The 26,959-nt window shown below is 45.3% G+C and overlaps 1 protein-coding gene across 4 annotated transcripts in view; it reads right to left on the reverse strand.

Annotated features, from left to right (window-relative positions):
* Positions 1-430: 430 nt before the first annotated feature.
* Positions 431-26,959, reverse strand: part of SIK2 (salt inducible kinase 2) — a 118,072-nt gene continuing 91,543 nt past the window's right edge. For 3 of the 4 annotated variants that reach the window (XM_086679141.1, XM_086679143.1, XM_086679144.1), the window contains 11 exons: positions 24,132-24,256; positions 23,562-23,685; positions 21,983-22,203; positions 20,095-20,247; positions 13,255-13,419; positions 5,623-5,851; positions 4,856-5,140; positions 4,562-4,725; positions 3,468-3,578; positions 2,656-2,747; positions 431-2,032 (listed from right to left, as the gene is read on the reverse strand). In XM_086679141.1, coding sequence (XP_086535267.1) covers positions 1,405-2,032; positions 2,656-2,747; positions 3,468-3,578; positions 4,562-4,725; positions 4,856-5,140; positions 5,623-5,851; positions 13,255-13,419; positions 20,095-20,247; positions 21,983-22,203; positions 23,562-23,685; positions 24,132-24,256 — 2,297 coding nt within the window. In that variant the 3' untranslated portion in view covers positions 431-1,404. The remainder of the gene's footprint in view (positions 2,033-2,655; positions 2,748-3,467; positions 3,579-4,561; positions 4,726-4,855; positions 5,141-5,622; positions 5,852-13,254; positions 13,420-20,094; positions 20,248-21,982; positions 22,204-23,561; positions 23,686-24,131; positions 24,257-26,959) is intronic. The other variant, XM_086679142.1, reaches the window with a different exon arrangement.

Raw genomic sequence — 26,959 nt, forward strand, 5'->3', positions numbered from 1 at the left:
TTGTGCTCAGCCCAGTCACCTGCTGCTAGGACAGGCCGGGCTACAGGACAAACGACCGTCTGTCAGGAATGCTGGGTGGTTACTCGCTCCTTCTCGGTACACAATGAACTAGATGGTGCATCTAGCTTTGACTTCCTCTGATGAGTGAATTGGAAGGGTTAAGGTTACGTTTCGCTAGTCCTAGAACGTGTTTGGCAGATGGTCTGCTAGATGGTTAACACATCTGTGGTTCTGAATATTGCTGTAATACTTGAACATTTCATTACAAGTTAAAACTTTGAAGGAAATGAAGAACGCGATTCCCACATGGTGGAAAACAAACTCCGAAGGGACTTTGGATTCAGCCTTGACATAAATGGAAAACTGTTGGTTTCTACAGAAAAGAAAGAATTAAAGCACGGTCTGGGCAAAAAAGGCACGGCACTACCACTTCACATGGGAGATCGAAGTTCATTTTTCTTGTCCTTAGAATTGCTAAGCCCTACATGAAACTGTCCAAATGTACAAAGCTCCATAAACTACTAGCAACATAGAGTATAAAGTCAAAGTAGTGACTACATTTTAAAAGAGCCGCAAGGCCCTCTGAAGACTGACCGCCCGGGAGCAGCGGTCTCCACAGAAGACTCTGCGGGAAGAGCCCGTCCTCCCCTGGCCCAGGGCCGGTGCTCCCCGGTCTCCACTGCAGTGGGTCTCGTGGTTCTACAGGTGACAGAGTAGGAGCCCCAGAAACCTCTGAAAAGGGAGGGGGTGGGGGAAAGTCACTGCTCCGGGTGGAGACGACTGCCAGTATCAAGGCTCAGTCCCGGCTGTCACTCAGCAGCCCCTGAAACAAAGCTCAGGTCCCCCTGCTTTGCAGTGGTGTTGGGGACAACCTGTATCAGCAGCTTCAAACTTAGGATTCGGTGACGGAGCACAATTTTCCTTCCTATGCGTCAAATCCCACTACGTATTCTTGACCTGCCTGAACACGACGGGCTGTCGCTTGGCTTCAGTGAAAAATATATTGCATTTTTTTTGTGTTTCGTTTTGCCCAGATCTAATGGCACACAGCTGTTCACCAAGGTTTCCCCCGATAACGAACTGCTGTAGGTCTACAGGAAACCTAGGTCTGGACGTCTCATGACAACATCTGTCAGCGCCTCCCACCAGCGTTTCTCCACTTGATCTAAGGGCACGGGCTTCAGCTCCGACGTGTTCCAGCCCCTCGCCCCACAAGACCGCGGTGAGACAGAGCCAAGAGGAAGCGCTGCGCGCCTGGCCAGGCCCTCTTGATTCCAGTTGGGCAACGTGGTTTTCTCCTTTTGGGAGAGGGCAGGAAAGTAAGCTTGACACTTAAAAGGCTGGAAAAAAAATTGAAATCCACATTCTTCCCTCACTTGACCCGCCTCACTTCCTGCGCTGAGGTTAATTTACCAGGACGTAGCCCCCGTGCTGTGGATCCACAGCCTCCAGCATCTCACAATCGAAGAGTCCAGGGAACTCGGCGAGAGCCAGGGGGTCGTAGCTGGAGGCGGCCTCCTGCAGTCCTGAGCTCCTGGGACAGTCCTGTGCCGAGAGGCCGCTCTGCGCGGCTCCATCCATGGGGTACTGACAGGGCGGGGGATAGTCCGGCTCGGGGGAGGCCGCCCCCGGCAGCTCGCAAGTCTGATAAGGGAAGCGGAGGGGCGCGGGGGCGGCTCCCGCCTGCGGGGGCGGCGGCGGGGGCGGCGGAGGCGGCTGCTGCTGCTGCTGCTGCTGCTGCAGGTGCACGGGCAGCGCAGGGGCCCGGGGCCCGGGCGAGGAGGGCAGGGGCTGCAGCCGCAGGTCCTCGTACTGGTGGCCGAGGAAGGGGCTGTACTGCATCTGCTCGGGGGCGGGTTCCAAGACGGGGCTCAGGGGCTGGGCCAGGCCGAAGGGCGGGGGCGGCGGCGCCTGCGCAGACGCCTCCTGGCGGGGAAGGGGTGGCGGGAACGGGCTCTCCGCTATCTGCATCTGATTAAAATAGGCCTGCAGCTGAGACTGTTTCTGCAGAAAGAGTCGCTTCTGGTGGAGTCTAAATTGGCAACAGCAAAAGAAAGAAGTTTAAATCTTCCTCAGGGATAGCAATTTTAATATAAATCCAGGATCAGTCATTCGCTTCCGTCCCTCCCGCTTCTGTTGTCCGCGCAGGAAAAAAACGGGCCAGGAACCCACTGTTTGGTTTCTTCTACCTCCTACTCTCTGTCCCCCGATCCTGATCCCTCAGTGCCGAAGTGCACACACTTTTTGTCTAAGACTGAGCTTTTCTCCCCGTGAAGCAAGAGGCACCTTTCCCACCGGGGTGTTTCAAAGTGGGGGTGGGGGGGTTCCCCACCCAGTTGGCCTCTGGGGGCAGCTGCAGGTTGACGGATTAGGGTGACTCCTGGTCAGGCGTGAGGGCACGGATTACCACCCGGGGAGATGAAGTATAACCCACTCAAACTGCTTTAGGTCACAGATTCTGAAAGCTTAGGTCTATTCAAACCCGAAAGGGTAAGGAAACAGCACACTTCGGCCGCCGTCTCCTGCCGCCAGTATCCCGGGACACTGGAACATCTAGCTCAGTCATCACTTCTTGAAACCTATTTTCTACTTAGCAGAGGCAAACGCCATCCCGAGCGGGGAAGGACGACACCTCCAGCGACCTCCCTGTCTCACCTGTGTTCCTGCAGCTGCTGTTCCAGGCTCCGCGGGGCTTCCTTACAATAAAGCTGACAGGTGTTCTGGGCTTTGGACAGAAGGCTGGGCTTCTGGAAGAGCAGAAAAAGAATTAGGAGCACGACACTATGATGTCACCTAGGATGCAGTGACCACACGGTACGCTTGCCCAGAGTTGCCCAGAGGACGAAGTCAACCGTGTCCTCCAGAATCTGCGTGGGGTAATAAGGGCACAGACACTTCCTCCCTGAGACCCGGGGCGGGGAGCCGTGCCGCCCAGTGGCCCTGCACCAGCAGGCCTGTGTGGTGTCCGCTTGACCAGTGTGGCTTTTCCATTTCTAAGAGTCCTCTAGAACTGTAAGGGTCGTGGAGATTTAAAACTGAAAAGGTTGAGTTAAATGTTGACAGCCAAGATCTTAGTGCCTGCTGAATAAACTGGGATCTTTGTGTATCGATTTTAAAGATTTTCAGGCATTAATGCACAGAACTGATACTAAAATTGTGTTGGCTTGAGATTTCTATTACTCACTACGATGCATAACATTAGGAGCAAAGAAACCGGGTTTCTGACTCCTACCGGTGGCCTGATTCTTGCCTGGAGCCTGAGGACAAATCCTTTTCTGCTGTCAATACAAGCACGAGGCTAAGTCTGAACAGGTTTCTAGAAACTACAGATTCAGAGTCCATCTACCAGCCTATAGACAATACAGCATCTCCCCTGAAAAGTCACCAAGCAAAAAACGTTTCTGCTGTGCTGCAAAGCAGATCCTGGGCGAGCATAGTGAGTGGCAGTAACAAGGGGAACGTCACACCTGGAGTCTGTGTTGTAGGTACTGGGCCTCCAGGCTTTGCCGTGGGGACAGCTGAGGACGCACACTGCTGGGGACAGTGGAGACCGTTTTCTGCTGCTGAGAAACTTCCTCCTGAGGAGCAAGGGGGATGGAAATATTTTCAATTCTCCATGTGGGAGAAAGTTTTAGTTCTGTGTTTAAGCACCTTGGCAAATGTCCGACAGGAACTCCAACTCTGTCAGACTTAATACCTAACGCTTTTTATGTAACTAGTAGGCTGAAGGTTAATCACTTGGCAAAAAAAGGTATCCATGTATCATCTGTAGTAGACGATTACCCAGTCAGTACTGTGGCAAAGGCGCCTGACAGCAACAGGCCAGTACATTCATGTGGCCATTAAATGCTGTAATACCCGTGATGCACCGAAAACAGGCGCAAACTAAAATTTATTGGGTAAACAGCAATATTTTTTGGTATTTTTAGCATAAATAATCCACTTAAAATATTTAATGAAGTGACATCAAAAGTAATGGCATGGGAGCCTGAGTGGTTCAGTCAGTTGAAGCGTTGGACTCTTGGTTTTGGCTGAGGTCATGATCTCAGGGTTCGTGAGTTCGAGCCCCATATCAGCCTCTGGGCTGACCGTGCAGAGCCTGCCTCGGATGCTCTCTCCCTCTCTCTCTGCCCTTCCCCTGTTCTCTCATACACACATTCTCTCTCTCTCTCTCAAAATAAATAAACTAAAAAAAAAAAAAAAGCAATGGCCAGAAACTTCACATTCATGTGAGTTACTGTTTTTGTGTGTAGGCATGGGGGAGGGGAGCTCAAGGGACACTGTAGGAAGTCGTTCATATAACTTCTGCCATATGAACCAAACATAGCTTGAGACTCTCTACACCTCCTTAGGGCAGTCGTCACCTGGGCCAGCGGGGGTGGGTCTAGCCTGTCAGTGGCAGGTGGCAGCAACAAGGAAAGGTTCTGGGCTGTGAGTTCTCCAAAACGACCTGTTTGCTCCGGGACTGGAATCCATCTTCTAAACGAAACGACACACCCTTCAGGACACACTCCTGCCTCATCCTCATAGAGCCCCCGTGGGAGGGGCCCGGGGCACCCACCTGAGGGCAAGGGCCAGCAAGGTCCTGGAGCTGGGGTGCCGCTGGGGCCAAGTCCTGGTCTGCCTCTGGCCCTAGCTGTTCATACAGCAGCTGCACTTTGTTCAACTCTAGGATTCCTTTGGTTCTAGCCAGATTCTGAAGATGTTGTCTAAATGCCACAATTCCTGAAAGAAAGAACAATGACCAGACATTGAAGTACAACACAAGGCCTTCCAGTGATGAGACAGGTGAAACCAACGTAGCCACAAACCCCCTCAAGTCCTGCCACAGGAGAGTTTTATGAGCCCCAGTCACCTTGGGTGAGGGAGGTATCCGACGCCCTGCGGCCCTCTCTGAAGCTCACTGGTGACCTGTTGTGAGCCTCTCTCTTCTGGGAGCTCAAAGCCTGCATGGCTGGGTTGGCAGGTCTCAGGCTGATGAAGGGAGAGGTCATGCGTGGGGATGGCTGATTGGCTAACATGATGTCCTTAAGGGAAGGGTTGTCCTCCAGAAAGTTCAGGTCCCTCTGAACAGACCCCATCTCATACTCAGAGTCCACACTGTCAAGGGAGGGGTTGTCACTCATGGAGAAAATTTTCCCTTTAAGAGAAAAAAAAGAAAAAAAAAAAGACCAAACCAAAAGATATATGGCCAGCAGCAAACAGAGCCTTCTTTGAACGTGGAATACAAAGCACAACTAGCTTGAGTTTGCACAGCTCCGACACTCTTAGTCTCCAATCTCCACCCAAAACACTCTTCCAGAAACTTTTTCCATGTCAATTTAATCAGCTTCGAATTTAGTGGGGTGTGTGCCCGTAAGATCTCTGACACCCCAGAGAGGCCAGAGTCCTTGATGGATTGCACCGCGCTCACGTGAATCTCGGCAGCTGGGGACCGGCTCAGACGTATTTCACTTGACTCTTTGCGGCTGCTGACCAGGCCTAATCCTACAGCCCGCTGAGCCTGCTCCGTAAAGGACTAAGGCGTAGGCAGCATCCTGAGTGGTGGGGTCACTGCGATTTCCTGGGAGACGAGCAGGGTTCGGGCTGGGAAGACTCACCCGGCGCCTACTGATAGCCTACCTGAACCAGGCACCACGACCAGCTGATTGGTCACTTCTGACAGAGTGTGCCGTCTCTGCCCACCGCGCGTGGACTGGAACGCGTCGAAGGCCTGGCTGGGGTCTTCCTCAGCCTCCCCCTCCGTCTCCAGCCCCTCATCGATAGACGTCTCCATCATGTTGCTGGGCAACGACTGGCACCCCTTCCTCACGAGGACGGGAGGCACAGGGTCCAGCAGGCAGCCATTAACCTAAATGTCGGCGTGACGAGAAACTATCAGTTGCTGCTCTGCTGAGACGTCAAAAACAAAAAGACAAAAAAACAAAACAAAAAAAAAACCAACGAACCACACAGGAAAAAAATGGCAAGACTTGGGGCACTAGAAATTAAGTAAAATATTAAAAATGCACAGATCTGCTGCTCATGACAACATGTACGTGAGGAGTTAGGGCAAGTCAGCTGCAGAGCTCAGAGACAGAAGCCCTTTAGGGCCCGAACCGGCACTACCCCCCAGGTTTCTGTTAGTCATCATTATTACAATCAACAGTTTTTTTAGTGGCTTCCAGATGAGCACGGGTATATTAGCTTGAGGCCTACCAGTTATTATTTTTTTTTTTTTAAATAAGGGAAACGATGAGGAGGAGGAAGAGATAAAAAACAAGAAACCTGCATGGCTCATAGCTAAGAAAAAAAGAGTAGTCATTGCCATTCTTTTAATTGTCAACCACAAAAAATTCTGGAAGGTTCTAGATATACTTTTATGTTCATAATTTAAGTACCTGCCCATTTGATTTAGTCTTTAATTGGTTCTCTGCCTGGGGAGTGGAAAAAAGAATTCTTTAAAGACAGACTGATACCACAAAAAGGATCAAGAAAAAAAAGTGCAATGGCAAACAGCCCAAGTCTACCCTTATAGAATAACAAATGACTCAGAGCCCCGAAATTCCAGCAGAGGTTAATGAGCACCAGGGCAGCGAATTCTCTCTCCTCCAGCAATGCGCACAGCATCTAGAGCTTGTACCCCACGGGGGTGAGCTTGGCACAGCCCCGGAGCGAGAACTCGGCCCTCCTCGGCAGCCCGGCAAACCACCGAGGGCAGGCGGAACCAGCAGACAGAGGGGACTTGGGGTTGCCAGCTTTCCGGGCGGTAAAAGTCCCAGTGAGGAGGCAATTATTTACTTCATTACTGTTAACTACTCCCCTGTGGAAATCAATCCGTTTTCCCCTCTGAATAGCTGCTCAGGAATAGCCGGTCACAAGCCGCTGAGTTCTAAGCGCTGCCTGCACCTGGAACACACTGGGCAGAGCTATTGTTTCCTTTGGAAGCCCGAGCAGCTCATGTATGTGAGAGGTGACGTGGGACATCCCAGTGCCAGACACAGGAAAAACTTTCCTCTTATGGCAACCAATCTGAAGCCACTGCAAGGCCCTTTATTTGGAGAGGGAGACTGTGGGTGACTCAGATCTTTGTTTGCTTGGGGGAGGGGACAGTTATTCCACAAAAACTGCTCTGGGGCCATAGCCGTTACTTGGACAAGGTGGCTAATGCATGACAGGGTTTTAAAGCGACAAGTGGTCATTTAAAAGGAAGAGTGGTAGATGCATTCTTCCTACACTAAGACCAATCTTCTCCACAAGGCACCAGCAAACAAAAAACTCTGACATCTGGCCAGTGACTCTTTAAGCTCCCTTTGGCCCTTCCCTAGGTAAGTGTTCCCTTTTTTTTTTTGACACACTCAGGAGTTTCCTTGTAGGAAAGAATGGCTCTTTGGGAACTTACACTCATACCTCGACGTTCCTTAACTATCTACGAATACAGTTTTCTAAAAATAGCCAAGGATGATTTAGAAATGAAGAAAGCAACAGAGAAAAGACTTATTAAGTAAATATCTACTGAGCATCTTTACACTTACAGAAACCTGTCAAAATTTTATCAGATCTTTCTTGCAGTATAGCCTTGCAACCAGGTTGGTTTTTTTAAGAGAGAAAAGTCATCTTTTCAGGAGCACTCAAAAGACCTTGCAGTTCCCCTAAATTTATGTTCTTTTCTTAAATTGTCTGCTTATAAATTATCTCCTTACCTAGACTACAACAGGAATGATATCTTTCATTTAACAACATTTCTTAATTCAATTTCATCCTGGAAAATAATGGCCTGGTTCTGATTTTTCAGATGCTGTTTGATGATGACCAATCAGAAAGCACTGTCAGGAGAGGGGGGAGGGCACTCATACATAGTTCCTAGGTGTGAAACACCTTCAACTAGAAGTTCATTTCCTGAAACGGGGGATAATCACACCATCCTTGCCTGCCAATTTACCAGGGGTCTGATACAACAAATTCAGCCCTAGGACCTTGTGACTGAAATAGTGGGCTGATCTACCTAGGTGACCTAAGCTACTAGAAGTAAGATTTTTTTTGCACTAGGAAATAATCTAGGCTAACGGAAAATTTTAGGACTCCGAAATACATGAGTGAAATGGACATTTTCCAATACACTGTTTTTGTCTTTCCTTAAAGCACAACGGATCACATCTAGTGAGAGACCACACTGCAACAGGCAGTACTCATGTAGGAGTCAAACTCTCAGAAACTCTACCACTAACTGGTAACACCCAAGTCCAGCACAACACACGATTCTAGCACAAAAGACCGGTAGACTGTTATGTACTGAATGTTTGTGTCTCAACTGCCCCCCACCCCATACCTGTGGGCAAGATTCACATATGGAAGCCCTGACCTCCACTGAGGTGGTATCTGTAGGTGTAGTCCCTAGGGCTGTCCTAAGGGTGGGGCCCTGACCTGGTGGCATTAGCGTCCTTATCAGGAAAGATACCAGAAAGCTCCCATGTGTGAGCTCTTGCTTGCACACTCTCTCTCCCCCCACGTGAGCACAGAGGACTGGCCATGGGAGGACAGAGAGAGAAGGTGGCCTTCTGTAAGAGACTGGAAATAAAATTGGTCAGAACCTTGGTCTTCAACTTCCAGCCTCCAGAACTGTGTGAAAATCTATTTCTGTTGTCTAAGCACCCCCGGCCTGGGGTATTTTGTTATGATGGCCTGGGCAGACAAGAGACCAGTGCACAATAGTAGCCAGTGGACCTGGAGGCTGACAGTGTGTCTTGTCTCACGTGCATCATCAGTGCCAGGACAGCTGGGCGCGTACTGAGGTGCAGGCTCAAACTTCAGCTCTGTCACTCATCGGCATGTTGTTCAACTTCTGTAAAGCTCAATTTTTCTCATGTGTAAGACGGCTGTTTGGGGGGGGGGATGAACTAAAATATTCTATCTGTTGTTATGATTTCCCGACCAAAAGAGAATACTTTATAACAATAAAAATTTTAAAAGCATGAGAACAGAACTGTACCATTTTCTTTGAAAATATTTTTTACCATCTTGAAGCAAATTAAACAAATAACCAAGTGAGGAAGAAAGAACTGGATAACCCGTTCTAGAAACTTATCCTAAGGAAATAATCAGAGGTATAGTCAAAGATTTAGACACAAGGATATTCACCTGAAGCACATTTGAGGATACAAAACAAATGAAAGTACCTGATGTCCAAAAATAGTAAATAAGGGTACATCTAATACAGTATATTAGGCCAGTGTTATGTTTTCAGATTGCATGATATGGGAAAAATGTTCATGATGTTATATTATGTAAAAACAAGATACAAAATTACATATAACAATATAATTTTGTTTTAACAAGTCTACCTACTAACACCCTCCACTCACCCATCCGCCCATCTGTGATCCACTCTTAGAGAAGATGCTAGAATATGCCTATCTTTGGGTAGTGGGATCATGAATAATTTTTTTCTTTATCCCTCTGTGAATTTTCCATGTATGATTCTGACTGGTTTTATTTTTTCACTTACAAATCAAAAGTTCAAGTTCAGAACTTAAAAGGTAATCATCTTACAGAGCCTTAGAGGCATGTCCTTTTCAGACCTCAACAGAGTAAACAGACCTGGGACACTTGCATTTTCCAAGTGTGGCTACCCAGTTATGACGGAGCCTGGGAAATCCTTTTATTATAATGTCTAATACAATGTTAAAAGTGACTAAAACGCACGCACGTGTGTGTGTGTGTGTGTGTGTGTGTGTGTAAAACTCATTATTCCCATATAGAAAGGAAATGAAAACACTAACTCAGAAAGGTATTTGCACTCCTGCGTTCACAGAACCACCATTCACCAAAGCCAAGATTGGCAACAACCTAAGTGTCCATCAATGGATGAACAGACAAAGAAGTCATATACGTATGTATCTATATACCCCTAATAATAATAATGAAGTATTATTCAGCCATGAAAAACCAATGAGACCCTACCACTTAACACTATGGATGGACCTTGAAGGCATTATAGTAGGTGAAATAAGTCAGAGCAAGACAATGCTATATGATCTCACTTAGATGTGGAATTGAAAAAAACCAAAAGAACAAAACCGTACTCACAGAAACAGAGATAAGACTTGTGGTTACCAGAGGTGGAGGGGGGAGGGGGGCTTGGAGGAGGCGGGTCAAAAGGCACAAACTTGCAGCTGTAAGGTAAGTAGCAGAGATGTGGTGCACAGCACAATGGCCACAGCTAATACTGCTGTAGGATAGACAGGAAAGTTTTAAGAGAGTATAAATCCTAAGAGTTCTCATGAAAAGGAGAGTTTTTTCTATTTTTTCTTTTCTTTTTGTTGCATCTGTATGAGAAGAGGGATGTCAGCTGACCCTACTGCGGCGATCGTTTACCAACACATGTAAATCAACCATCGTGTATACACCTTAAGCTTACACAGTGATGCAGGCCTATTAGTTCCCAATAAAACTGGAAAGAAATGGATTCTTTTCAAAGAAACCCTTAAAAGAGAAAGATGGCCCCACAAGGTTTGTGCACCTGCCCCTCGATGGTCTCTGTGTCATCTGGGGCTCTCAGCTACTGCTTGGAGTTGGGTGACTGTCTCAAAAAGGGGGTGTTTTTTGCAGGAGCCCCAAACCAATGTTTCAGTGCAGACTCCCTAAGGGATTTTACTGACACTTTTAAAGACTTCTGGGAGAAAGGGAGAGGTGAAATCTCTGTGATGGACAGTTATCTGCCAGCAACTGCGAGCAGAAATGAATGAACAATACATGCATTTATGAAGCATCTTTTAGAAGACAAAAAACGGGTGGCCCAGTGAATGAGTAGGAAGTAACAGGAACCACAAAGGAGCCACAGCTCTGACAGCTTTGTGTGTGTGCGCTGACTGATGGGCCACCAAAAAAGAGGTCCTAGGGAGGGAAGAGGGCACAAGCGTTTTTGCTGACATAAACGAAATGGTCCACAAAGAAGACCAGGGGATGTCTCTGGCCTGGCTAAGTGCCAGGGTAGCACTGCTCTTCCTACAAATGCAAATACACCATCTAGCTACTGTCTTTATCTTTCACAAAATCATTCATTTCCTGTCTGTTTCCTAGTTACGGGAACAATCACAAGCTTTAAAAATAGCTTGCCCTATATACCACAGCAGACAGTGCCCAATCTGTGTTTCAGGCCTGATGCCCTCACAGATAAGCCTTTAGCAGGCTGCATTTTAATTTTTTCAAGGGAATTAGATCTTACAAATAGGTGAATTATGTTGTCCCAATTTATGGCTAAATTTCTAGGTGAGAACACAGAAGCTGATGAGGTTATTGGACATTCTAGGCAATCACCGGCGGAGAAAATAGACTGTCCGCAGGAAGTGGCCTCGTCCTCAGAGACAGGGACTGTAACTCACAGTCAGCAGCTAACACCTGCTCGCGCAGCCTCGCCTCAAGCTGCCTTGTCTATGGTTTAGCTTAGACACGTGATCTAACTTCTGAATCGGCTCTACCTCCAGAGATCCTGGTTTCTGAAAATGGCACTTACCCTCCCAATCACCTAGGCTCAAAATACTGTTATGAGTCTGGACATCTTTTTCCCGGACCATAATACTCTATCAATTTTAGCTGCACAATCTCATTCATACCATCCCCTCTTCTATAGTTCCTTGAGCGCTAACAGTCCTGGCCTTCAACATGTCCTCTCTGGACACCTGCTCTAAGCTTCCACTGTCCCTGTCCCCATCAAATGCAGGCTATGTACCTTCCAGGATGATTTCTGAAGCACAATATGGATTTGGCCTAGAGAAAAAGCCTACATTCTTGGGCTTGACATTTAAAGCTAAGCTACTGGTCCTTATTTCATACAACTCCCCTTCACATGTGCTTTTCCTCACACACACGCTGAGCTACTGCTCTTTTATGCACCTAAGCTTTCCCGACATTTGCTTGCTCAGACTCTTCCCTCCACCCAGATGCCATCCACCCCTATTCCATCCCATCCCTCAATTCCCAGCTCTGACAGTTAACCTGGACTGTCCTGGTCAAACTAGCTAAAAGCAACCCCCCCTAACTTTTTCCAGTAGTGCAGCATTTTGATTTAGGTATCTAAGGGAACAATTACATTTTATCGATGTATTCAGCACCTGGTACCTTGTCTTTAGCTATGCATCGTGTCTCTTCTGCTAGACTATGAACATGGAGGCAGAATTCATGTGAGTTATCTTTTCATTAACTCAAGAGGCTTAAAAGATAGGAAACAAATAATATCGAGTATTTACAGTATGCTCACAATCTCATACACATTATCTCAATTAATCCTCACAAGAGTCTCACAAGAATTGGTGTTCTCATTTTACGAAGAACAGAGGTTCAAAGAAGTTAGTCACCCTGCCTAAGTTCACACGGCTAGGAAAATACTGAGTCTACTTAGAACATACTCCAACACCTATGTTCCAAGATCTGCCCATTAATACGATCCTCTGGGCATCACTTGATGCTCAGTATATAAAACACGTATTAGAAGTGAAATAAGGGGCGCCTGGGTGGCTCAGTTGGTTAAGCATCTGACTCTTGGTTTTGGCTCAGGTCATGATCTTGTGGTTAATGAGTTCAAGCCCCACACTGGGCTCTGCACTGACAGTGTAGAGGCTGCTTGGGATTCTTTCTCTCCTCTCCCTCTCTGCCCCTGCTGTGTTCTCTCTCTCTTAGAATAAATAAACTTAAAAAAAAAAAGTTAAGTAAGCATCCATCAGATGACAGAAGCTGTCATCTTCTATATATTAAAAGCCAACTTCATTCAGCACACAAGGATAAACATACCTCATTTAAACATATTCAAACAAGACAAAGAAAATGCTGGTCCAAAAAAGGTGGCCCATTATTTTGCAGCTACAGCGCATGCAGCAGAAAAGAGGTAATAATAACACAGATGGAAGCTCAACACAGTAATTATATTTCTGTTTTCAGAATTACAATTTGTAAAAAAAAAAAAAAAAAAAAAAAAAAAATCCCATACCTATGAAGGATCTAGAAACCTGAAGAGGGAAGGGACTGCTTAAGGAAAGAGAAAGAAGGATTTTGGAAAGTACATATAAGGTCTGACACAAGTTACGCAACAGCCGTAACAGTAAGACCGCAATGAGAGCCAAGTTCGGCCTAGATATTTTTCTCCCATTTCTGCAAAAAAACAACACTCCTGAGTGACTTGAGGAAATGACAAAGGTCACCAAAGCCAAAGTACAACACTCGGGGATGAAACTGAAGTCCCGGTCCAACTGCGAGCTCAGAGTCTCTCAAACACGTTCGTACCTTTGGTGTGTCAACACATTCTTCTTCCATAAAGGCTGCTTCTGCCTGACAGCTGGACGCTGGGAATGGAAAGGCCTCCACGTTGGATGCGGGAGGGAGGAGGGCAGACCGCATCAGCCGCACGTTTGGGGAGTGCACGGTCACCGGGAGCCCCACAGTTTGGGCCTGAAAATATGGCAAGAGCAGTTTGGGAACATTAATACTTTCCATACAAATATACAAGATTCTTGAAATAAGATAACTCTTCCTGGTACAACGAAAGAATAAGTAGTTGGAACCCCAGAAAAAATTTGATGAAACGTGTACGTGGTACAGGTACTGATTTGAAGCAGTCTCAGGGAATTGTTCTACACGTTTCATTCCTGTTCCACAGGGAGGTGCCTATCACACAGATGACAAGGAAGCTGGTCTCTGTCCAGAAGCTAAGAATGCTCTGTTTCTTAACTCAGCAAACATAGGCGGTCTATGTCCTCAATGCATCACTATGCAAAAATTATAAAGAGAGAAGCCCCTGTGTCTAGGAGCTCAAAACCGAACCAGGGGTAGGTACACACCCACACACCTGCACACCCGCACACCCACACACGCTGGTGGGGCGAGATGGTTATGTATTTCCTGACAAGGGTATGCGTGCGGAGGAAGAAAAGAGAAGTGGCAGCTACTTGGTGGTGACAGGAGCGTCCTCCTTCCAAGGAGATGCGCGGCCTGAACACAGCCTGTTGGCCCAGTGGAAGGAGAGATGCTTCTTGATGAGCAGCTTATCTTCCGAAAGTCAACCTACTATAGAAAGCTCTGGATGGCTTTAAGCCCATTTTCATGTCTCCTCTGTTAAGAACTCCAAGTAAACAAGCATGATGAACTCTTCTTTCAGAATGTCATACAACAGAGAATCTTGCTTCTTCTTTTATTTATTTATTTACTTTATTTTAGAGAGAGAGACACACACACACATAATCTTAGGCAAATTCCACACTCAGCACGGAGCCCGACACGGGGCTTTCTATCCCATGACCCTGAGGTGAAATCAACAGTTGGACTCTGAACCGACTGAGCCCCCAGAGAACCCAGGCGCCCCCAGAGAATCTTTCTTTATGATAATTGGCACGAATTGATTTTAAAGATGAAACTACTGGATAATCCTACCCTCCCATCTCTTTAAAATTAGCAGAATAATTTATTTGAAGACTTTTGGATGTAACAGACACTGCCAAACGGTTAAGGAAACAATCATCACATTAGTGTCCAAAAGGCAGAGGAACAACCCTTTTCTCTGCTATACACTTGAAGGGACTTAGGGTGATGAGTTTTAACTTCAAACAAATAAAAAGGAACAACATGGTGTAATTTTAGCTTCTCTCTTCCAGAGGCCTGGGTTTGATTCCTTGCTCCATTCCTCACTAACTGTGTGAACATTATCAGGTTACCTAACCTCTCTGAATCCTATTTCCTTCACTTGTATAAGAGGGCACAATTGCTATTTCACAGTGACATCAGGAGTGTAAAAGGTAACATGTAAGGTCTTTCAGTCAGTAATGTCAATTCTGCCTTTCTCCTTTGAAAGTTTTTTTTTTTTTTTCCTTTTTAAATGCTTATTTATTCTTGAGAGAGAGAGAGAGAAAGCACAGGCAGGGGAGGGGCAGAGAGGAGGGAGACACAGTATCTGTAGCAGGCTCCAGGCTCTGAGCTGACAGTTCATAAATGATAGCTCAGAGCCTGCCATGGGGCTCAAACCCACGAACTGTGAGATCATGACCTGAGCCAAAGTCAGACTCTTAACCGAATGAGCCACCCAGGCGCCCCTCCTTCCTTCTAAATTTGTAAAATGGTTACAAGAATCTAATACAACAATTAGCCTGCAAATAAATACCGTTTTGTTCTCAAATATTATTTAATGTTTCTCCGTTAAAATTTTAGGTTGATGGTTTTTGACGAAATACACCTTATATTTAATATACTTTGAACATATTTAGAATATGCTTTACATTTGGTTCGTTCCAACATTAACATCATTAGATATGCTGCAAGAGACAAAGAATAAAATAGCAACAATAGCAGGGACGCCTGGGTGGCTCAGTCAGTTAAGTGTCCGACTTCAGCTCAGGTCATGATCTCACAGCTTGTGGGTTCAATCCCCACGTCGGGCTCTGTGCTGACAGCTCAGAGCCTGGAGCTTGTTTTGGATTCTGTGTCTCCCTCTGTCTCTGCCTCTCTCTCACTTGCACCTTGTCTCTATCTCAAAAAATAAACATTAAAAAAAAATAGCAATAGCAAAGTGTTGGTAAAAAGAGAAAAAAAAAAAAACCCCAAAAAACAAACAAAAAACATTGTAAACTGTCCTGAGCATGATAAAGAGAACAGCTTTTCTAATGTCATCAGTCCTCATGCTTATATCCCAGGCCACTCTTGAGGCTAAACAAGTTTTTTTCCCTTTGAAAGATTAGTCATTTTAAATCAATTTTTTTTTCGGCCCCATGTCACAATATAAAATGTATACTTCCTAATAAAAATATTTCATGCACTCTTCTTACTCTACTCATCATTTTTTCGATCGAAGGCTAAAGCTGAACGTTAATTTCTATTTCCCAAATTTCTTAGGTTGCTCCTCGTGTATGAAAGTAGTCTAAGCTATTAGGGCAAAGCATTACCTAAATGATATGGTGCTGGAAATGGGTACTAACACGATAACCAGGATGTGCTGTTCCTTCTCAGTCACTGCCTCTTAGGAGCTGTGACTTTTTAAATGGCAGGATCATGCTGCGCCAGACCAAGTGTAACACATTTTCCTGGACAACTTTCACGTCCAACCTGGATTACAGCAGCCTACTGTGGACTTGGTGTGGACGGACAAAAAACACATTTTTGTGTGACTACCAATCACAGGAAATAGGATGGTAGGTTTTAGCAGCCTACTTTTTAGGATTCTTGCAATCATTGAGGGGATTAAATAGATCTTTCTGGAACAAGGTAGGGTGTAACTATTCAAATGGCATGCTCGGCACTGTAGACTAAAGAATGTGTCATTATAATAAATAGATGGATGACTAATGTCCCAGGGAGGCAGACGTTACCAGTTTCTCCAAGAGTGGCAACAGACAATGATCATGTCCAACTAACTGTAATGACTTTTTAGACCTTATGTTTATGGTCTTGATTCTCGTGATTTTGTGCTCTTTTAGGACCATTAAAATGAAAATCATGTTTTCTCCTATGGGAAAATCTTTACTGCTCCAAGAGGAATGTGCCAGTTATGGACAGACTGTGTGTCCTGTCCACACTCCCACACCTCCAGTTCCCCCCTCCCCCTCCCCAATCCATATGTTAAAGCCCTAACCCCCAACACAACTGCATTTGGACAGAGAGCCTTTCAGGGGGTAATTAAAGTTACATGAGGTCCTAAGGGTGGGCTCTGAATCCGAAAGGACTCCTGTCCCTCTAAGATGAGGAGGAGACACCAGGGATCTCTCTCTCTCTCTGCATATGCAGAACATAAGCTGTGTGAGGGAGGGCACACAGAGAAAGCGGCTGAGAGTTCTCATCAGAAATCAACCCTGATGGCACCTTGACCTTGGACTTGTGGCCTCCAGCACTGTGAGAAAATACATTTTTGCTGTTTAAGCCCCTCAGCCTATGGTACTTTGTTACGGTGGCCCTGGCCAACTACAGGATGCCTTTCCATACAGTTGTGGAGGGCAGCCTCTACTCAGTAAGCAGAGGAGTACTAGGATGAGTGTTTCATTCTCGTCTACTTACAGTTGATGTAAACCTGGAGCAAAGGACTAGTAGTTAGGACTCGTGAGAGAAAGGCAGGACACGTATTGTCTCCAAATTGTTGCCTGTCATCAACTAGATGTTAACATCTCTTGCAGAGTATATGGCAAATATAAGTACTCTAAATCATTATAACATAGGAATCTCACTGTTTCCCAAGTAGTAATAATGGGTACTTTATCCCTATACCATTAATTCTTTACGGGCAGGGACTGTTTCCTGGTACAGAAGAAGTACTCTATCTGCTGAACTGAGCTGCAGGTAGAAGTTAACTAATTGTACCTTTGTAGCAAACTTATGAAGTAGGTGCTGCTATTTCCAGTTTATATTTCAGGGCACTGCAGGATATGGAACCCAAGGTCTGTGTGATTCCAGGGCTCGTGCAATCTCTGCATGGGATCATGTTGTTTCCTTAATTTATTATCGTTTCACCAACTACAACTGATTTCTCACTTCTTTATTTTAAAAAGAAATTTTTTTTAATGTTAAATTTTGAGAGAGAGAGAGACAAGAGTGGGGGAGGAACAGAGAGAGAGGGAGACACAGAATCCGAAGCAGGCTCCAGCTGTCAGCACAGAGCCCAAAGTGGGGCTCGAACTCATGAGCTTTGAGATCATGACCTGAGCTCAAGTTGGATGCTTAATCACCTGAGCCACCCAGGTGCCCTGATTTGCCACTTCTTTAAAACAATACAACAAAGAATTAAAGGGAGAAGCCTCTACTAAAACTTTGAGCCCAGGGAAATCTATTTTTTTTTTTTTTTAAACAAGTTCAACAAACCATGAGAATGTGAAATCTCCTAGGGAAGGGAGCATCTTCTTGAGCCCAGTGTCTGCTGCTTAGCATTCAGAAGGCACTCTGGACAAACCTACTGAATGAACACTGAAGACTTCTACTTCAATTAGATACATTTTTAAGTCTCAGTAAGTAGCTTTCTATGACAATTTGGGTCAGTGCTTAAAATCAAAGTAACTCATGTGATGCTTGGTAATAAAAAAATTATCTAACATAAGAAGCTACGTTATAGATCTGAACTCTCAGCCAAATCAGACATAACTTGAGCTCTCCCAGGGAATCTTCTTTAAGCTTCAGTAAGAAAGGTGATCATGTGCAGTAATACGCACGTGCTCAGGGTCAATCATTTACATAACCCCTTCCCCTGGCCTGTGTACTGTGAGCAAGAATGAAGAGACCTGGGAGGGAAAGCCTGCCACAGCTTTGGGGGGGGGGGGGAGGGCTTTCCTGCTTCCTACCCTGCTCCCTGTCAGCATTTCCCAGAGGGGGGGGGTTACCACTACACCTCACTGTTACTCCCCCAGCTTAGGAATTTTCATTGTATCCCCCTCCTGTCTTGAAAGCAATACCATTCAACTCTGGAACTTTGAAGGATTCCAAGCGCTCAGGGAGAATCTGACCCAATATTTGGAACTCTGTCCATAGGTGACATTAGTATCAATATTCACTAAAGTATGCATAACAGTGTATATACCATTTGCCTACTAAGATCAAGATGATCTTAGTTTTGTTAGGTCCTCCCGCCTCACATGTTCTGTAGAAGCCAATGCAAAATTGTACTAAATTCTGTAAACTTTGTTACACTGCCAAACAAGAAATATATGGCCAGAACTTCTGCTCCTACTTGTCCTCTGAACAAAGCAGGCACTCACAGAAGCCAACGGGAATCCTGGTAGATCATCTGAATGAACCATTCCTCTCCTCAGCCTCTATGTGGCTGATTTCCCAGCTCCCTTTAGCCTCGGCCTCTATCCTGGGATCCAGATCTTCTTCCTCTCAAGCAATGGAGTCCGGAGTCCGTGCCACCCCTGACTCTCCCAGCCTCGGGCTTAAGAAAGGGATCATTTCCAAGTCATGGCTGTTCCTTCCTCCCTAACATTTATTACTTTATAAAATAAACATTTACGGAACACGCTCTAAGTGTTGCACAATTATCAACTAATTTAAACATCAGAACATTCTATGGTTACTCCGTTTTACAGATTTGGAAACTAAGGCACAGAAAGACCTTGAGTAACCTTCTGAAGGTCAGGTAGCAGGAGGTGGCCCAGTCTGGGCTTGCTCCATAACGACTGCTTTAACCACCGTGTTACGGTGCCTCTGCAAACCACAGCCGAGGGCGTCCAATGCCCCCACCGGCAGGTCTTAGGTCAAGCCTGCGGTATTTATTACTCGTCTCCCAACTGCTCTCTCCAAAGTTCTTCTCTTCCCTGTCCAATCTTTCCTTCCCAATGATGTCACCGATTAATAGATTAAAGCCGGGATATGATTTTATCACTTTCCTGCTGAAGTCTCCCACCGTTCCTCCTAATTTCCTGAACTGTAAGTAAACTCTTTACCTTGGCATTGGAAGCCCTTCACAGCACGGCTCCAACTTTTTCATTTCCCTGGTATGCTTCGGTTCCGGTGGGCTACTCGGAGCCTACCCTGCCCTTGCACACTTGAGTACTTGTGCTCGAGCTGCTTCTGCAGCCTCCATACCAGGCCTCCCACTATCACTACCGCCCCTGCCCCCACCTCCACATCCCCGCGGATTCCAGATCCGTCAAAATGCTGTCTCTCCCACGAAGCCTTTCCATTCAGAAGTGTCACTTTCTCCTCTGCCCTTAGTTCTCGTCCTGCATTTATCTCTGTTTCGAATGACGGTTATTTATGATGTTGTCTTACTTTGCTTTTATACTGTAAGGTCTCTGAGGCCATGCCTGGGTTTCGTACATCCTATCCCCTATCGTACCTAATAATAGGAGCCTGCACGCAGTGAATCTGCAATAAAGATCTGTCACATGGAATCAACTATATAGGCCCATTACATTAATTCTCACAATAAGTCAGTGATTAAAAAAATGAGAAGTCTTTTAAAACAACTGAAATAAAATTAATCCTTAGAAATAGGAAGATGTTAAAACATTTGAGAATCTAATAATGACAGGCAGAAACTTTACAGAAAAACAGGGGAGAGGATAAATCCTAACCCTTTGTTGTACTACAAGATGAAAAATGTGTCAAATATATGAATAGGCACCTGAGAGATGAGACCACTGGCTAATATGGTGTTACCTTGGCAACTGTTTGTTCAGCCACGGTACTGGGCCGACGCTGGCGGGCATCCAGTCTCTGCTCCACAGGAAAGCTGCTCCTGTGTGATTTCAGACGCTCCACCAACAAGTAATAAATGGCAGCAAAGTGGTTATAGCTCTTGTTCTGTAAAGACTGAAAGAGAAAGCAAGTGCTGAAGTCAAAGAAGCATGAAAACCAATCCAATGATCTACATCTTTCTGAAAAAGGAGGGAAGAAACCATGTGTTCTTAAACACAATGAACAGTGTGTCTCAAAATAAAAGCTGTTCCAGAATTTAAAATGAGGGGTGCCTGGGTGGCTCAGTTGGTTAAGCGTCCAACTTTGGCTCAGGTCATGATCTCGCAGTTTGTGGGTTCCAGCCCCATGTTGGGATCTGTGCTGATAGCTCAGAGCCTGGAGCCTGCTTCGGATTCTGTGTCTCCCTCTCTCTCTACCCCTCCCCTGCTCATGCTCTCTTTCTCTTTCTCTCTCAGAAATAAATAAAAATTAAAAAAAAATTAAAATGAAAGAGAGTTTCTCATATTGATTACATAAAGGGTGATACTTTTAAGTGACTCGCCCTTCTACATTCACAGGCTCCATTTATTTCTCTGCATTCAGAAAAAAATACCACCACTTTCTCACGTAGGAAGTCTGCAATGGGGTTGTGCGGTTCCGTCTCCTAGCTGTAACTATGGTGTAAAGTCAGTTAGCAACCTGAGCTCAGAGGCTCTAATTCCTTAACTTCAACACAAGTCCAAACTATTGCAAACTCTGAAGTGAATGATTAAAGTCTTTGGGGAAATTCCTGGTGATTATTTTGGGCTGGAGAGTAACATTTGGATGGGAGATTGAGAGACACTGTGTCTCAGTTGTTAGGTAATTTTTTCCCCTTGTTTTTGCAGTCCCACCCTCTTGAAAGCTTGAAAATAAAGTTGCTTCCCAATTTTTCACACCCCTCGCCAGCCAGCTTCCCCAGGACACGAACGGATGGAGGAACAACAGCTCCCCTGCTTCTCACCCCGCCCGACAGCCAGCACGAGCGCTGTGCAGGGCACCTCAGACGCAGAGCACCCCTGACAAAAATCACAGGCCTGTGGGACTGCACTTATAGCTGCCATTCGAAATCTACCTCATGGACAAGGACACAAACACATCGCTGAGCACATGATGAGCCAGGCAGGAAAGCCAGTCTGGTTTTGCTTAATGGCAGCACGGTTTGGAGCACTTGATATTCCTAAGAAGCATTTTGTGTTCTTTCTTGCTGTGCTTCCTCCATAAAAGCACTGTTTTTTCCTGTTGTGCAGGTAGTAAAAATGTATTTCCCTATGGATACGCTACCTACTAAAGGGCAGAAATCAAAGGGATGAGGAACTTCCAAGATTCACGACTCTCTCGGTTCTATGACCCAAAGAACTTCCAATTCTGGAATCCACCTGTTTTTGCCTTCTCAGTTTCTCCAGTTCACAACCTAAATCCTGAACCTGATGCCTACTCTTGTGGTTTCCTGTTCAGCCCTCAGCCTTGTTCCCTATCTGTATGTATATTTATTCTCCATATAAAGTAGCTTATGACTTGGATAAAACTCTACCCTTCATCTTATAAGAAATTTTCTACTTTGTTAAGTTCCCATCTTTGTCTTTTTTCAAACCTACATAAACTACCTCTTGATTTTTTGGCAGATGGGGCAAAGGGAAGAATTTATATATTGAATAAAGAAGCAAACATGAAATAGCCTGATTATAATCCTCAGGGAAAGCTGGACACGCCGAGGTGATGGGAATGGTCATGCTCGAACACCAGGATGGTGGGTGTGGGCACAAGCTTTCACGTTACTGAGCACAGAAGAATCCTAAAATATCTTCAGTCAAATCTCTCATCACTTTACCTCAATGGTTTTCTGCTGATCTATTCCAAGGCTGTGCATCAATCGCAGAACCTGCTCATTAAATTCCCCAATGGATGGCTCATTTTCTTGCCCTTGTGGATAGAGAACAGGTCTCTGAACAGGAACTTCTACAAGCATCCATTTATGCTCCTTGATTTGAGCTATGGTTAGCCGTTTGGACGGGTCTAGGACCAACATCCTTCGAATAAGGTGCTCACAATCTATGGAAACACAATGTTACAAAAGTCACGTAAATCATCTTGTACTTCAGGGTATTGGCTTCAGTCATGTGACTTTGTACAACAGCATTAATCTCTGTATCCTCCACAGTGCCCACTGGAAAGCAGAAGTTCAAATGAATCCATGAAAGCCAGTTGTATTTGTCAGGTTCATGTGGTGAGTGTTGACACAAAAGTAACCATCACGTGAATGAATACTTAAGAAAAACAGGAGGGTGTAGGGCTGTCCCATTCTGTGCTAAACGAACCCTTCCATCGTATTTCTCAACTGAAAAGACCTAGAGATGGACTTAGATTCTGCTGAGGACAAAAACAAGCTTCTTCCTAGAACGAGCACATAAATGGATCCTGAGCCCCTTCTGAGGCTGATACATTAAGGGTAAGTGAGTGAGGCGAGAGCTCTCTGGCGGACTGTTGATCTCCTCTCCCCGTCGGTGTAGCTGAGAGAAACGCACGTAAAGCGTTATTTACCTGTGATTACATTTCAGAAACTGCACTGCTGTGACTCAGGCAGCAGCTAACTCTCAGAGCCGACACCATGCTCTCTACCAGCCCACGTGACCGGCCTTATACCCTTCACTAGGCGCCAGACACCCCGCAAGGTGCTCTACAGAGATTAATTCAATTAATCTTCACAAGGCTCTTACAAGGAGCCACTGTTATTTCCATTTTAAGGACCGAGGAAGCACAGACAGGTGACATCACTTGTTGATGTCAGACCGCCAGTAAGTGGTGGACTCGGGATTAAAACCAGGCAGTCTGGCTCCAAGGTCTGTGCTCTTAAGTATCGGAGCTTCGCTTCTACCATCACTAGGAGTGACAGAGTTCAGGATGGTCACCCAAAGCTATGGAGTAAATGGAACTGCGGCAACAACCCAGTCGGCTGCATGCAACCTGCCAGCCCAAGACGGGGAGGGGTCAGGGCACCTCCTCTCAATTTAAGAGCTTTGCCAGTTTTTAATTCAATTAAAAAACTCAATTTTTCAACTTTTCACCGAAAGATACGGGAAAATGTACTTCATACTCAGAGTGAAATAGTTGTGACTCTGTCTACAAAGTACTTCTCTGAGTCTAAAATAAACCTGGGACATTTATAGACCCAGAGCACATGCGAAGACGTGCTGTTCTTAACCTGGAAAACTTTCCGTTTTCAGTCACAAGTAGGAAGGCTGGAGCGTCGCTCACCTACATGGAGGGGGCAGCTTATTTCTATGGCTTCTGAAGTGACTCAGTCACTTTGTATGGCACCAAACTCTTAGAACAAGGGAAGCCTTTCCCAGGCATTTCACTCAGAGCACAAAGTTTGGAGAGCACACTTCTAAGAGGAACAAGTTTGTTACCTTCGGACATGAAATAGGGAATCCGGAATCTTCCTTCTAAAACTCTCTGCCTCAAAATTGGAAGAGTTGGTCCATCAAAAGGCAGAGCTCCACAGACAAGGACGTAAAGAACCACTCCCATGCTCTAGGAAAGAAGACAGCGCAGTCACTTTTCCTCTGAGAACTTTAAACACTCTTTGTTTTCCTAAACATCCCCGGGGCCCTTAAGATCATTTGGGCTGAAAAATTCCTGTTTGGATTTACTACTGTCTCAGAATTTGAAAAGAAGAAAAAAAAAGAAAAATCGAAAACTCAGACTACTGCAATAAAATATCCTAAAACAAATACTCAAAGATCTGAATTTAATTTCTTTTGATTACTACTTAAAATTATTGCTGATATTAAAGTAATAACATCTGCCCCTAGAAATTCTTTCCTAGAATCAAATTCAAAATGCTCGAATTACAGTCCAGTGGGTGGGAAAAGTATGAACTACGGCCTATGTGTTAGGTACCAAGAGCTTCGGCGATGGGCCTAAGTACCAAGGATCATTGTCATAGATGCACTGAACACGGCAAAGCAAACAAGTACCCAGATATCCAGCTGTGGTCCTTCATACTGCTGCCCTTCAAAGACTTCAGGGGCCGCATAAGGAGGGCTGCCACACCATGTTGCCAGCAGTTCACCACTTTTAAAGAAATTTCCAAAACCGAAATCTATTGGGATGGAAATAAATGTTACTTTCATCTGTGTTCTCAAACTATACTGAGTTTCTTGTAACAAATTTTACAATATGCTGTATCAACGATAGTACTACTATTCGCTCTGTGAGGAACAGCATTGATCTTGTGATGAGTCCTCAGCATGGAGCACAGTGACCAGCAAATATCAAGTATTCAATAAATATTTGTGGAATGAACGAATGTATAAATCTATCAAGTTTTTTTCTCCAAGACAACGAGTGAGAGGCTGGAAAAAGACTTTAGGTCATGTATTTTTAAGGCCGAAAGAAAATCCATTGGTGTGGACAACCAACTTGAATTAGAAAATCTTAGAATTTCAATTACTCCATGATTAAGAACTCTTTATCTCCTTTTTTTTTTTTTTTTTAAGTTAAAGTTTTTTTCAGTAAGTTCTATGCTCAGCATGGGGCTTGAACTCATGACCCCGAGATCAAGAGTCACATGCTCAACCTCGAGCCAGCCAGGCGCCCCATGAGCTCTTTACCTTTTATAGTCTTTAAGGAAAGAAACAAATGAGTAAAAATTTAAGATCTTTACCTAAACACAACGGCTCCTCCGTTACCCAAGGTAGCAAGATCTGGAACCTCTTAAGGCAACTGAGTCCCGTGTTTCTCAGGTCACAATTCTTTAAGAGTTGGCCCATACATTCTGATTTAAGCAGATGTGCATCTGAATAGCTCATTATCATGTGATGGCTCTCTGGCCCAGCCAGCCACAAGACACCTATCACTTACTCATTTACAGAATGAGCGGCATTATACCTCAAAACAGTGAATGGCCTTCCCTTAAATAACATTAGTCATACTGAATCTATAAGCTTTGTTACACAGCAGGCACTCTGGCAACACTACTCAGATGCCTTCAATATGCACGAAAAGACCAATTTCAGTGAGTTTCGGTATAAATGCAAGCTTGTGCCCTTTTGCTAAGCCTTCACATATCTTGTGTTCTTACTGCGGAAACAAATTCCTGTTATTTTGTAAGTTACAGGAATACTGTCTTATGTTGTAAGACTCCTGACCAGAGAACACTGCCTTAGTGACAGAAACTGGCTCTACTCCTGGCTGGTGTAGGGTGCTGCAGAGATAGTGAGCTTTAAAAGGTGTCCCCATGACGCCTGGGTGGCGCAGTCGGTTAAGCGTCCGACTTCAGCCAGGTCACGATCTCGCGGTCCGGGAGTTCGAGCCCCGCGTCAGGCTTTGGGCTGATGGCTCAGAGCCTGGAGCCTGTTTCCGATTCTGTGTCTCCCTCTCTCTGCCCCTCCCCCGTTCATGCTCTGTCTCTCTCTGTCCCAAAAATAAATAAACGTTGAAAAAAAATTTTTTTTAAAAGGTGTCCCCATGAGTACTGGATCAAATCTCCAGTTCCAGACTCACTGGCTGTGTGACTCTGTATCAATCTCTGTGAGCCTTGGTTTCCCCATCTGCAAAGTTGAAATAATAAACATCTGTAGTTGGCAGGTTTTTGTGAGGATCCGGTGACTTAACATCAACTCGCACTGTTCACACTTGGAGACCACAGCATATGTGAGTAACTGCAGGCGAAGCGTTCTCTTGGCTCACTGACATACAAACTCGTGGCAAGCAGTAGTGACAGTCAACAACAGTCACAACCCCCAACACCACAGCTTCACAGCAGAGCACAATCTCTCCAGTTAAGGAGAATGAGAGCAGATTTCCGGTTTTCCTGCTTTTCTAGCTTCAAGCCCCTTTGGTAGACGACTCAACTTCCCTGAACTTAAATTTCTTCATCTATAAATGTAGTGATAATCTACCTACCCAGACAGGATGCTGTGAGGATTAAATGAGATGAAACACGTAAAGTGCCTAGAGCATGGGAGATGTCAAAGGTCAGCTCCCTTCTCTTTTCGTGAAGCCATCATTACGAACTACCGCCTTTCAGAAACAAAGGTTCTAAGAAAATATACAGGAAGGACAGGGCAGTGGAGAGGACTCTGAGGGTTCTAAAGACAAGTGAGGGTGCACGTGGGGAAGAGCCTCAGGCACGATCCAGACCTGGTGGAACACTGGTATCCAAGAGTACAAACCAGGCAGGGCGAACCTCTCCCTTCATCATGGGACCACAGTTCAGTCCTACACTCTGCTTTCCCAAAGGACCGTCAGAGAGGTCTTACCTTCTCAACTCCACCTCTATGACTAACTACTCATACCACATCATAACCCGTATGTCCTTATTGATGTAGGTTTCTAAGTTTCCAGAAAAGCTATACTCTCAAATGAGTCAAGGACTAGAAATTCCAGTAACATTTAAAGAGGAAAATGTTAACTTCACTCACGTATTAAAGCCCAAGAAGCTCCAGGATGTGTGTCTGGAGATCCTGAAATAGGTCCAATAACTGTTGTACTTTAAACTTTAATCACAGGAGGAATTTTAGGCTCATGTAAGTTGAGGATACCCTTTGAATAGCATTGTGAAGTTTTAACATCTCGAAGAGTCACTATAGAACTTCAATCTGATGTTCCCTGGGCCCTGGTGGATTGTGTCCTCTCAGAGGAGTGACGGGGCCTGGTGGCCTGGCCTCCTTACTGCCTAGGCTCTCTCACTGGTACATTTCATAGGCAAGGCGAGAGCCAGAGCTGGGAAAGCATCACTGTGCCTATGGTAGCCCAGGCTCAACCACAGCTTTACACATTCAGGACAAAGAAAGTGTCTGTT

This window comes from Puma concolor, chromosome D1 (assembly GCF_028749965.1).
Source record: "Puma concolor isolate L17-30 chromosome D1, mPumCon1.1.hap2, whole genome shotgun sequence".
In the NCBI taxonomy this organism is placed as follows: Eukaryota; Metazoa; Chordata; class Mammalia; order Carnivora; family Felidae; genus Puma; species Puma concolor.